Genomic DNA, 14,068 nt, shown 5'->3' with positions numbered 1-14,068 from the left:
GTCAGCGACAAACCAATTGCAGCTGCTCCCTGAGGTAAACCAGTGGAGAAAGAGAGTTGTACCTTTATCAAAAAGAGAAATTTTATTGAGAGTGAACTCAAATGAACTGGAATCCAAATCTAATATAGTTGTCCAAACTATCCTCTTACAATTTGATTTATTAGTCAGCACTGGGACGGAGATATTGTGTGTAGAAGGATGCTGTTAAAACTGCAGCCTCACTCTGCCTTTTGTCTTAAAATGACCAAACTAAATGGGCGTGTAAGTGTTATATAACACTAAAACACTCAATAAATGTTGCTTTTATAATGGTATATACATAAATCTATCCCTTTCACCTTACAAAGTACCACCAGTTGCTTTGTCTATTGCAGTTTGCTCTCTCAGAGGTCTGTGGTTTTCCTTGAGGAGGAATCTACATGTCAGAAATCTCTCATACAAGCAACACAAAAAAAAAAAAAAAGAAACAGTGGGCCAACTGATGCCTCCAAGGGGAAACCTATTCAGAACTGACTTGTTTCATGTGTCTCGTGCAGCTCGGGCTCTTCAGACTGCTCTGTGCATCTGAAAGCTGTCACTTCCAATGTTCTTGTTTGAGTTTTGCTGCTCTGCTGTAGGGGACATTTTCACCGAAGCTGCAAAGAACTGTTTGTAAAAAGGCTCTTGTTTGGTGTCTTTCATTTGTGTTTTATTTGGTTAAATGTTGCCAAGGAGCAGTGTGCTGACAACAGACATTACACAAAAACACATGCTGTCCTCATTTCTGTAAACTACCCAAAGATATCTCTAAGGCGTATCAGCTGCAAAGTCAATTTTGCAAAGAAAAAGCTATCTTAGTGATGGGGTGATATGAATACTGTCATTTGTATGGCTGAGTGTAAACTTTTTTTCTTTATTTATTCTGCCACAGAGCTGATGAATGACATCCTGAAAAGAGAGACATCTTGCTGCAAGTCTCTGCTAGCCTCTAGAAACATTTTTGGTATGACCACATGAACAGCCTCAAAGCAAGGGATAAAAAAGTCCAATACAAGGGAAACAGTTCCCATGCGAGTCATGTGATATCACTCTTGAGGTGACAAAGCTCCAAGTATCACCCAAACCCCTCCACCTCATACACACACACTCACAAACACACATGACAACACGTGTTAAGTCACCATATCAGGTCCACAGGCAGAGCCTTCAGCAGCTGGCATGAACTTGGTCTCACACTTTCTCCCAACACGGTGGCACCACAGAGCCTTGCAGATATCCTGCAACAACACGGGAGAAAAAGAGAGAGTGAGTTCAAATGTATGCAAACATGTTTTTTTCTGTGCTAGATTTCAGAAGCAGTGTGCTCAATTTCCCTCTCTCAACGGTTGTAAACAAAGCAAGCAAAAGAAAGGATGATAAATGATGACTACATTGTTAATCAGCCGCTAGAGAGCCTTTAACACATGTTGATGGAAACGCGTTGAAATAGAGATGGTCTTAATAACGATCTTTGGCAAGCTATCAGTGTGCAGCACCCTTGTATCCACCAAATATTTATGCTTCAGTAGTTTGGATAACAATATTTTAGGAAAGAAGGGAGATAAAAATCATGCAGTTTTGTCCAAGGCATTATCCCAAAGGCAATGAAATGCATGAACAATAATACAAATGCACGCCCATTTCTGTAACATGATGACAGACAAAAAACATGAAAGAAGCTGCAACCCAGCACTTCCCTTTCCTAACCAAATAACAAAAGTAACACACAGGATTTAGAAAGTAAAATAAACATGTAATGCTTTGCAATCATTTTCATTAAAAGTGTATAATTGCATAACCAAACCTTCATGATGTCATGGCTGTGTTTCTCAGCAGTGGTCTAACAGATTCAGATGGGAGCACATTGCCTGAGAAGCAGAGCCGGCTACTTTTGAACATGTCTAATCTATTACTATCTGAATGACTATATCAGATTTTGACAACCCGGTGCAGATGCTGACAGGCACCTCGGCCTCAGCTTGCTGCTGCCAAGAGCCACCATGGACTCTATCCCAAGGCCTATTTGTCCAGCTGTTTTGCTTGCTCAGGCCTTTATGCAGCAGTAAAAGTGTTGGAGAGAGACAGAGTGAGGGAAAATGAACTGAACGATAAGGGGAAACGGCTCAGATATGATGGACAGAGTGAGACAGAGTTAAAAGGGAAAAAAACCCACCTATTTATATTATTTCCCTTTTCTATTGTAACTTTTCTCTGTCAGACTACACAACATGGGGAGTATCATTTGGCTCCTTAAGCTCCACCTTATCTTGACAATGCCTGCAAAAAGGTTTCCTGAAGAATGAGTTCATCGCACAATGAATTGTACCACCGAGGCTAATACATGAAGTGTTTTTTATGAGTAACAAGTGTCTGGAAAGATGGTGAGTGTGACGGCTGCTTGGGGATTTTTCAGGGTCCTGTGCACCTTGCTGCTACCAGGTGCATGAGAAAGAATAGTTTGAGACCAAAAGCATAAGGGAGCAATTCTCAATTAACTTGTTGCTGAAATAATGCATGAATGTTTCGATGTTGAGTAGAGGAGTCTAAGGAGGACACCATGTTCTGATATCTTGGGTTTAAATCCAGTCAGTGATCTCTATTGAGCCATCTTTTTCAGCTCTGTATTGACATCATACTACATGTTATAAAAAGTTGTTTTCTGGGAGTATGTTCTTTTCATTTTAGCCACAACTATATGTTATTGCATAATACACAAATATGAATATAAACTTCATAAACCAATAAAAATAGTTTATCATGTAACCTTAAACTCTGATGACAGATTTGACATTATAGTCTTGGATTTTAGATTTCCAGTGAGGTGTTCTGTTTTTCATCATTGGTTTGTTTGTAGAGTAAGTAGTCGTAGGAATAAACACTGCCACAATGACATCCTGACTCCCATCAGCAGTAATCTAATGAGGATTTATTTATTAACAGATTTCAAGTGCTAGCATGTGCAGCCAACAATCTGTTCTAGATCAAAAGTGTAATCTGAGTGATGAATCTGATCAATGCTGTGTTTCGAAAGCCACTCAACATTTAGATTTCTTGACTTCCAAGAATGCGTCAGAAATTATCTGTCCGACCTCCTTTAAACATTGTTTTCTTCTCCTCCCAAGACAGACCTGACAAGGTTTACATTTTTACTTTTTACAAATCTGCATCATAATATTGTTATTTTGGCAAACTTAAAAGTAGTAAATTGTGAGTCAATCATAAGAAAATAGTTTCTTTTTCAGGCTCAAACTGTTGAAGTTGTAGCTCCTCTGTTGGACTGAGATCTTCCTCACTGAGAGAGGTGAACAGGTGCAACACCAGGGGATGTAATGGACCAAGAATTAACTGCCTTTATGATATAGATGTAAACGTTATAGATGTAAGAGTCGTTCACATCAACCACCGGCTTCACCAGAATTACTGAAAAAATTGTCATCAGTTCCCATAACGTCATCAAACATCGATAGACTGTGGGTCCTGAGGTTGACCTTCTCCTGACTCTGTGAGTTTACAAATTCAGTGGTGTTCAGGATACTTTAAACTCTTATACATCAGAGAGCTTTACTGCAACAGGAAATCTCATTCCAAAGTGTTCAGTAGTGACGCTCTGCGAAATCATCTGCAGCAAATTTATGTTGCCAGAGAAACTGCTGTCAGTGAAATAGTTCAAAGACAAAGACAAAGTCTGCTTGGCCCAGAGGTTAGTGTCTATGGACGGGCCAAACAACAAAAGACCTTTCCCAAAAAGACCAGAATGAAAGTGCTTTGTCATGTTGTTGATAAAATCTAACAAATAAGGTTTTCCTAACTTTGACTGAGCAGTTTTCTGTCCTTCAGCCTGACATACTAGACCGTTTCATAGCTAGCACGTGTTCAGCAGGAAGTAAAAAGTCCCAGATGAGTGACAGAGCATCAACATGTGATGACCTGGGCTAGGGGTTATGGTTACTCTCATGCTTTGCCGTCTTTCTTTAGAAGAGCAGGATGATCCTCAGGCTGGGGTCAGGTAAGGCACTGTGTCAGAAAGAAACCTAAGCCCTATCTGGATCATGCAGAAAGTCACTCAGACAAATATTAGCTGCAATGAGACAATGGGAGAGCAACGAGGAGAGATTCCCATTGGCATCCCTCCAGATTATATTTAGTCATCCACCCCAGTGAGTATTTCATAGGCATCTTTATAACTCTCATTGTTTACTTTGTGTGTGTGAGAATGTTTGATATCCCTGTATTTGTGTGTGCGTGAGATGAGTTCATGCAACCCAACTTTGTTTCCTTCCCCCTGTTTTTCCTTTACCTCACTGCCCTAAAATCAAACTCTATTTCTCTCTGTGTCCTCACATGTGGTTACTACCAGATTGTTCAAACTAATTGAACACTCAGGTTTGAGCGGCTGTGCTCAGGACATTATCACATGCTATGGAATGGCATGAATTACTAAAAACATGGACTTTACCTTCTTAAAGTCGAGGGTGCAGAGCTTTGCCTTCTCTCCAAATTGCCATTTACACTGTGTGTCTGCATCGTACAGCTCACCGGGCAGCTTCTCGGGGTACTGATACTCCTTTACTGCTCGGGGTTCATCTGATAAACACAGAGCCTGGGCAGAACTGTTAGAGAGAAGAATAAAAAAAGGAAGAAATAGATGAGCAGGAGAACAAAATCAATCAATCAATCCTTATTTATATAGGCCCAAATCACATCAAACATTATCTAAAGACTCTTTCCAAACAGAGCAGGTCTAGACCGTACTCTATGTTCTATTATTAACAAAGATCCAACATCAAGTCAGGGTAAGATCCAGTCCCATCTTACAGACCGGACTCAGTCTGATCTCATCTTAGTCCACCATGAGCAGAGCACTTTGCAGCATTTAGCAAGTTACAGTGGCAAGGACAAACTTCCTTTAACAGGCAGAAACCTCCAGCAGGACCATACTCGTGTTAGACACACATCTACTTAGACCATGTTGGAAAGAGTGATAGAGGGAGATAAAGAGAGAGAGAGAGGATAACGATGAGACAGATAGTAGTAGTTGTAGCAGCTTGAATCTGTCACATTCACAGCAGCAGGCCGTCTACGGCAGAGATCCAGAGGAACCTACAAGACAAGGGAGCTCAGGGACTCCAGAAAGGTCTATGGTTATTAACTTTAATGGGACAGGAAGAGTTAAAGTGAGTGATAAGCAGAGACAAGGTGTTGAAAAGAACAAGGACATACAGTCATAATAAAGACAGGAGAGGAAAGGACCAGAGCAGCATTGAGAGGGGAACAGAGGTCAAAGGACAGCAGAGGACAAAAGTGAAGAAAGGAGGGTGAGTAACGAGTGAAGGTGGAATCAATCATTCATCTTAAAACAAACCGAAACAGACATGTAATTTACTGCCTGCATTAATGTAGAGTATGTAAGGAAGCTGGTGTGTTACTCTTCGTCATTTGCACACAGAAAGCCGTCCATCAGTCCACTCTGTTCCATTGTTTCCTATTTTGGAAGCTGCTGTAAAGCGTTGCCATAGAGACAAAACAAGCTGCCAAACTCAACCCCTGTGAGTAAAGGTTTTTAATGCATCAGACACTCAATTATGACAGACATAAAAAATCTTTACCCCTCTCGCTCATATCCTAACACCAGCGGGGGGTTTCCAATGTTAACTGATATCACTCCTTACTATGCAGAGATGTTTTACTGCTTATATGCTGCAGTCCAGGGAATATAATACAAGTCTATGCTGGAAAGAGCATGAAAAGGCAAATCTGTTGGAAGGGCCCGTTGTGTTAGTGAGTGGTCCTGATTGCTTTAGCAGAGTATATACATGTGTGTGTGTGTGTGTGTGTGTGTGTGTGTGTGTGTCTGTGAGAGACTTTCTGTAGCTTTATGGGTCCTTTGTGTCTACACAGAACAATGGCTGTTCTGCATGTGTGTTATTCTGATATTCTACATTATTCCCATTATAAAGTTTCTGTAAAATACATCACATTTACAGTGTTCACACATCAGCAGGCGCACATGCAAGGCCTGCCGGCGAGCACAGGGTGTCCCTCATAAAATTACAAGGCCAATGCAGCCTCATTTGCAAGACCTTGGGACAGATTTGTTTAAAAACAGCTTCTTCCTTTCACTGATGGGTCTGCAAGATGATTAGAACAAAATGTTTTCCAATATTTAAGCTGTAAGCAGTTTACACCACAAGATTATCATCAGCTGGGTATGAATAAACAAAGTAAACGAGAAGACAAGCACCCATTCTTTCAAGGACTCCCTGTTGATCTGCTGATTCATCTGTTCCAGACACAACTTGTAGGGATGCACGTGACAGATTTTATTACCAATAATTTAACTGTCAATTTAATTTAAAAAAAGGAGTTCCCACAAATCATTACAAATACTAATTTAGTCAGAGATTGTTCTGCAGACCAAGTGCTCTGATGGTCCCTTTTTCTGAACCAAAGGGCTGTGTCCACTTACAATGTTTTTTACGCTGGGAGCCTCTGCTACTTGTAGTCGTAGCACCCTCAGTTATACATTTGTAACTTCTGAACCACTGCCACACTTGCTAAAGTCACTTCTTGATCACCACCAATCAGAATCAAGAGGGGGAGGGACTTTGTCGACAATAATGCCAGAGGTCTGTACAAGCACTCTGAAATTGAGGTTCTGGGTGCTGCCAGCACATAAAATCAGCGTTGGTGGACACAGGCCCTTGGTTGGTATAGAAAGAAGAATGGTTCAATAAAACAATTAAGCTGAAAGAGGTATATATCAGTTTGTAATTTATGTTAAATATCTACCACATTGTGTTGGTACATCAAACAAAAAGAAAACATAAACATATGCAGCATGTTTTGTCTTGATACAATATGTGCTCTCACCCTGAAGATACTCCCTCCAAGTATTTCCCTAGCATCACTGAACTAAAGCTTTAAAGTGACCATGTATGCAGGTCACCACATCAGACTAAATATTCAGAGCCCACCAGCCGGTACATAGTGAAAGCCAGCTGTGGCTTCTTCAGGCTAAGAAATAGTCTCCTCCACAAAACCTCCTTACAATGACTTGTTGTCTTCACTTCAACGTTTAAAGGCATAACATGTTTGAGAGTTTTAGAGGTGATGATACATGAACATTGCTACCTCTTTCATAGCTGGGCTCGCTGTCTTGCTCCAGTTTCATGCGGTGCTATAACTGGCTGCTGTCTCAGAGTTAACTCTTATGGTGCAGACCTGAAAGTGTTGACAGTCTCTCCGTCTTTCTAATGAAGCAAAGACAGATATTTACCACAATGTCACGAGACAAGAGCTTATAAAACAAACAACGAGATGTTTCCTCAGATATCTACTTAACTGTGACCTACGTCCTCTGTAGCATGACTCCGACTCTGGGAAAAGAAAGGTCAGACTTTCATGTTTCAGTGCTTTCTCGATGGCTTTCACCAGTGGCCATGCAAATAAAAAGCAACTTTGAGTGACTTAAAGGGGATTTTACCCTGCCATGAGAGCCGTCTATCCATGTTAGGCATGACAAAGAGCTTAGATAAAACATCTGACTCTACACACAGTGTTTGCTCAGACCTCTCTGTCATAGCTGGCTGAGGAGAGGCAGATTTAGAGTGAGTGTGATGTAAACTCTGTTGGCTAACACAACAATCCTCTCCATAGCTGACAAATGTGGAGAAATTTAGTAGTGTCCGCTAATGCAACGAGGCATACTTAGCTAAAAAAACATGTAGCTATCAGACCACGTCTGTTGATAACTGTTAAGAAAACGTGCCACATTTCAGCGTTGTATCATGCAGTGGTTATAGGAAGACGACCTCTTGGCTGTTTCAGTGGTGCAGAGATCCCCTCCACGTGGCCTCAGAGGGTGATGGGAGTTTAATATAAGGCTGACAGGCCTAACAAGGGTGAGGTCACCCCAGCTCTAATAACTCAGCGAGGAAATACAGTGTCTGTCTCCACTACTCTGAGAGGGTAGACCTGACAGTTCGGTTAACACACTGGTAAATTTAGTGGAGGGGACTGGCTGTGGGTTATCTGGTTTCAACACACACACACATGCACAGACACATGGACGCTATGTCTGCGATGGTTGTTGCTCTCCCCTGGATTAGCAGGCTGCATGCATGAGAATGTACTTATTGCACAAACACACTCATCATTTTCTGCACTGCCCATTTTCTTCTCCTTGATGTACGACATATACAGTATGCAATCTTTAAAACAACACTTTACATAGCAATCCTGCAAATCACTGATTTGCAATGTCACCTAAATATTCCAGTCTCTCAAACATTAGGCCTGTTTTTCCTTGCATTTAGAAAAATAAAGCATGTCCTGTATTCGTTAGAACATAAGTGCAGTTTTTCTCTCAGCACTCTTTAGATCTGAGCAACATTTGTAACTGATATATCTCCTGCTGACATGTTTTTTCTACAACACATGTTCATCTATCAGTAACACATGTAGAAAAATATAAACACACAATGCATGTTTAAAGGCACTTTGGGAGGACTCATGCTTTAATAATTGTGTTGTATAAACTGATACAGTGTTTTACGTCTTTGTTGCAAGAGCGCTTAACTAAAGTTTGCACGAGGATTTGCTCATTACTCAACAATAAGCCATGTGGAAGTGATGGTATGTCCTTAAAACCTAATAGGACTCTTCAAACATTTATACCCATTAATGTCGTTCTGAACCATTGTGCTTCTTAAATCAGCTCTCTCAGCATTGGTCACCACAACAAAAGTGCTGCAGTAAAAGAAGAAATGTGGTTTCTTACTTGAGGAAGCGGCTGAGGTACTGGCGGCTGCAGGCAGACCATGAGAAAACGCCATTGTGCCCGGCTAATGTTGGCGACATGATGTTGCCCTCTGATTTCTTACAAACATTTCCTTCACCGTCGTGGACCATTCCAAAACTGGTAGGGGGTAGAAAAAAAGGGTCTCAAGTTAATGTGCTATTAGAAGGGGAAAACCAGCAGATACAAGATAGCCAGCTTTAACTTTAAAACTTTGAGCAAACTTTGAAATTAGGTTTGAAAACATGATATTTGGTGAAGCACATGCTGTAAATGTAACGCCATATTTACACTTAGTGATTACTCTGCTAGGGCTGGTGTGTGTGTGCTGTTATGTTGCTGTGTTGTGAGTCTGTCTTACAGTTACCAGTTCCTGATGGTTGGTTCTGGCACCAATTAGGGAATTAGAGTCAGCTGGCTACTGTCTCCAGGCCCAATAAAACGCCCCTCCTCGTCGTCTATTCATTACCTCTTTCTCTGGCATCACGATACTGAAGCGACTGCTCATCATGCCTCGTTTCCCATCATTCTCTGTGTTAGACTAAAAGTGTGGTTTGTCGAGTTTGTTGCTAACACTTTTAAACATAAAATTGAGTTGAAATTGATGTCATTTGTGTGGATCTGTAGTTTTTAGACTGAGGAGACAGTTGCATTTCATAAGGACAGTTGTGTTTGGAGAGGTAATCTTGACTTGTTTCCTTTACAGAAAGAGTCCTTATAAGATTGAATTGAGAATCAGCTGCTCATAGCGTCCCCCCTTGAACATTTTGCGGTAAAACTGCACTTAGTTTGGAACATATGCTTCCTAGAGTTGGTCTGTGTCAATATCTCTGGGCAGCTTTTCTTCTGTCAGTACCTTTTGTTGCCATTGAGAGATTTTGACATTTTGTTTAATTGAATCACTGAAAATAAAGTCCCTCTGATTCATCTTCATTTGTTGTGGCTTCAGAGCCGGGCCTCAACATCTGGAAGAATGCCACTGTCGTTATTCTACTGGATAAGTTATGACATCTTAAACATCATACAGTTTTTGACATTTGTCACCATATTTTTGGCCTCTTTTTTAATGTCTTGGGTGGCTAAAAGTGCAGAGAAGACAAAAACAAAGTGCACATCTTAACCACAAACAGTGCTTTATATGCAAGTCCTTTTCTATGAGATCATTAGAGGTTTGAAGACCCTTACTTGTGTCCGGATTCATGTGCAATGGTGAATGCCAGACCCAGGCCTGTGTCCTCATTTATGGTACAGCTCCGGTACTTGCTGCACATCCCACTTATTGGAGCAAATCCTGCAAAATCAGGGACAAAAATTACATTAAACTTACATTATTTCAGAAACCTTACCCTCAGTGTGGATAACTTTTGGACTGAATGCATCAGAAACATTAAACACACCATAACTGGGTTAAACCTCCTCCACATGTCAGAATATGGGATCTTGTGGGAACATTCCTGGATCCCCCAGCTACCTTTCACTTGACTTTAAAACACTCTTTGTCTGTCTTCACTTCTTTCTCATATCTCATTGTCTATGAAACTCCCTTTTACTATTCATCCCTCTTTATGCCTCTTTCCTCCTCACACACATACACATAGACACACTCTGTGCATTCACACACAGAGCACCCCTGGCTGTGAATCAAAAAGGATAATACCCATAGGGGCCTCCCTTAATGTTTTTGTCTCAGTGTCTGAGGGAGAATCTAGTCTTATGTTTTGATATTTTACAGCTCTAAGTCAAGCGCGATGGAGAGCACAACTCCTAAAGTAATGTTCTCATGTACGTAGCTAATGTGAATCATGATTTTAAACATACACAGGCAGATTGACTGTGAGAACTACCACTTAAGTTCATTTTTTGTGTCAGCAAAGAGGTAGATCATTGGCAATATATACTGCTTTTGATAGATGGGGGAAAACATGAAGGGATAGGGCTGCTACAGTAATGCAAATAAACTGTGTTATATACTGACTGGTAGCACTAATGGTCATTTTGCATTGCACCTTTGGGAATTTGTTGGACTCTTTTTACACACACACACACACACACACACACACACACACACACACACACACACACACACACACACACACACACACACACACACACACACACACGCACACACACACACACACACACACACACGCAGACCTTTGAACTATAGGGTCTCATAGCAACGATTAGAGCTAATGCTTGCCTCAGCACTTTGAAGTCAAAGCTTAAGTCTGGAGTTTAAAGGTAGTGTGTGTTTGTTTGCACATGTGTGTGCGTCACTCTGTGTTTCTCAGGAACACATTACGGACGTTTTTTCTCACCGTGAGGAAGACAACAATGTGTTGGCATGGTCATTACCACAAACAAGCTGTTGTTAGTTTGTTAGATGGCGTACAGTCACAATGACTGTGTTTGTTTAAAGCAGCAGGGCCTGGTCTGTGCAGATGGTAGCTAAAGGGCAGTTTCTGGATGTTCTGTGCTTTAAGTGAAAACATGATTGGTCTGTTAGTAGCCGTATTCTTCTGGTACTGCATCTGCAATAACACATGATATGTTCTATAGATCTGTATTGTATTGCTGAAGAGAAATATGTTGCAGATTCACCGCTCTATGATTCCTTTTTACACCTTTCACACTACTGACTTTTTTTGCATCATTTTAATCAGTTAATTATGCTGTGGTGCTGAAAAAGTTTGGAAGAAGCACATTTTTTTAAACATCTGGCTTGACTGATGTGGCGCTCTATCGCACCGTGTGACAGAAGGCAGGGCCACTTTCTCAGAAAAGGAAGGAAGGCAAGAGAGAGAATTAAATATTTGTATGAAAAGTAAGAAACAAACAGATAATAGGGACAGATGGGATTAAAGCTAAAGTTTAGCAAGAAACAAATCCTGTTGCTCTTGTAATACTTCTAAAATTTGCATCAGTATCTCCTCTTAGGATTGCATTTTTTAGGATCTTTTTAATTTTTCCTAATTACACTTTCAGGAATTTTGTAAATGCAGAATTAACTTGTCACTGTTGAGAGGAGGAGGAAGAAGAAGAAGATGTACCGAGAGTGTCACAGGGTTCATTCTTCCATGAGCAGATGTCGAGCCCTGTGAGGAGGATGGCGTGGTCGTGGTGCCGGCCCTCCCTGCCTCCCAGCGTAGACTGCCAGTGACAGAAGCTGTTCAGTGTGTGGTCTGCATGGTGGTTGATCACTAAGCCATCCTTTGAGATAAAGCAGATGAAAAGAAGAAAGAGAGATAATGTTTTCATCACAGAAGGAAGCTGTGTGGCAAAGTGCTATCGTTCAAATCTGAAGGAAGTCAAACTAATTAAATGTTTAGACCTTCCTCTTGAGACTAATGTGTGAGGTGACATGTTGGTTTGAGCAGGAACACTGATGAAATAAAGTGTTGCTGGTTCTAGGATGTGCGTCTTGGACATTTTTGCAATATTTGGCATTCCGGGAGCTGATAATTGCCTCTTGTGGAAGATTGAAATCTAATAACATCACAGGTGGATGGAAACAAGGATCTGATCCCTTCTTCTCTTTGACATAACCCTGCCTGAGTCACTCCGCCCCCTTCTCTGTCTATCTCTCTTTTTTCTCGTCATCTAGCCGGCCTTTACTCTCCTGAACTCTACGAGAATTTCCCTCCACATCCTGGCAAAGATCCAAGGAAATGCATACCCTATAATTAACCACTGTAAAAGTCCTTAGTAGTTAAGACCACCACGGGAAAATCTCTGAGAAAACTGGGAGATCTGGACCTTCAGGCTTAGAAACAAACAAGCAAATGATCTGTATTTAGCATTCCCTTGGAGTCTGAAACACCCAGGGATATACAGTTGTTGGTGTTCTTGGCGTCCATGAGAATACAAAAATGAATAAAGAAATAAACTGAAAAATAGCAGTCATCAATCACAGTGTTTTCTCTTTGAGAGGTTTTCTTTGTTTTAGGGTTTTTACCTGACAGTGATAACAGGCTTTAAGGTGTTTACCTGCTCTTCATCCAGAAGCACGAGGCCCACTATCACTATGTTGATGTTTCCTCCAATGGTGCCATCTTTGAAAAGACTGGAGACCTAGAAGACAGAGAAGACAAACTCTATCATATGTCTGATAACAGGGTGATGTTTCCTGTAACGTGACTTTGACAACAGTTCAAAAAACTGGTTCACATTTTTTCAAGTCTGCCTTTAAGCATCCTTATACACCAATATCAACGTTCAATGTATTTAGTTTGTGTTAAATAATATGAAGCTTCAGCAGTTTAACATGTACATCATGCAAACACAGCACTGATGATTACAAACCTTTTTAAAAGCTTTGGATGGTTTGATTAGATCAGCAACATTTCAAGTGATATTTTGAAGGTTAAGTCATTAAAATGTAAAAATGTGGTTTAACATCGTTCTCTATAAAGGTCCTGAACTAAATAAATGCTGTGCTTACTTAGAAAAGACTTAATTATAATCCCAATCAAACCGTGCAGCTAGTGTCTTATCAAGGTTAGCAAAGTGTCCCTTCATTTTAACTCATTGTCCTTTTTAAATAATCAATGCCAAGCAGAGTTCTCAGTAACATTTATAATAATGTAATATGTATGTTATGTACATGAATTAAGACCTCAGTATGCTGTGCTCACAACTTCTTGCACCGTGTAGACACATCAAATAGAGAGCTCTGTGTAGAATCTATGCGTGAACACACCTTGACATTCCTGTAGAAATAACACCTTAAACCCCTCTTGATGGTATCACTGATGTTTGACAGCCACAACTGCTGTTTCCAATTCAGCTTCTCGTACTCACACGGATATCTGACCATCAATCATAACAGTTTTGGCTTTGAAAGTGGACGCCTGATCTTATTGCTCTTGTTCGCTCTCTGTCTTTCTCTCGGGCCTTATGAATACCTCAGGTGCCACTCACTAAGCCATTTTTTCTCTCTTCAGGAACAACCTCATTCGTTCCTTATGTTCCTCATGTTTGGTCTTCCTCTCCACTGAGTCATGAGAAGACACAGCCAGGGTTTGTTACTGAGGTTGAGCAAAATTTTGAGGTCAAAGAGGTAATCAAAACCACTTACTTTAGCTAAGATCTCCTGGATGCGAGTGTTTGACAAAAGTTCAGATAAGCCCAACTGAACAGATTGTTTTAATTGCCTCATAAAAGAAACAATCACCAGTTTCCATAGAGTTTTAGTGTTTTGTGTTACAAAATTTGAAGTGTTTTTGTAAGATTAGTGATTACAAAACATTTTCT

The 14,068-nt window shown here is 40.6% G+C and overlaps 1 protein-coding gene across 1 annotated transcript in view; it reads right to left on the bottom strand.

Annotated features, from left to right (window-relative positions):
* The window catches only part of LOC117822330 (A disintegrin and metalloproteinase with thrombospondin motifs 16), a 55,088-nt gene that overhangs the window by 23,561 nt on the left and 17,459 nt on the right, over positions 1-14,068 (bottom strand). Inside the window, exons 6-11 of the mRNA XM_034697004.1 lie at positions 12,803-12,886; positions 11,866-12,025; positions 10,001-10,106; positions 8,798-8,935; positions 4,475-4,628; positions 1,161-1,256 (exon numbers count right to left, since the gene is read on the bottom strand). Coding sequence (XP_034552895.1) covers positions 1,161-1,256; positions 4,475-4,628; positions 8,798-8,935; positions 10,001-10,106; positions 11,866-12,025; positions 12,803-12,886 — 738 coding nt within the window. The remainder of the gene's footprint in view (positions 1-1,160; positions 1,257-4,474; positions 4,629-8,797; positions 8,936-10,000; positions 10,107-11,865; positions 12,026-12,802; positions 12,887-14,068) is intronic.

This window comes from Notolabrus celidotus, chromosome 12 (genome assembly GCF_009762535.1).
Source record: "Notolabrus celidotus isolate fNotCel1 chromosome 12, fNotCel1.pri, whole genome shotgun sequence".
NCBI lineage: Eukaryota > Metazoa > Chordata > Actinopteri > Labriformes > Labridae > Notolabrus > Notolabrus celidotus.
The sequence above is the reverse complement of the archived record's forward strand: the minus strand, read 5'-3'. Positions and strand labels throughout refer to the sequence as shown.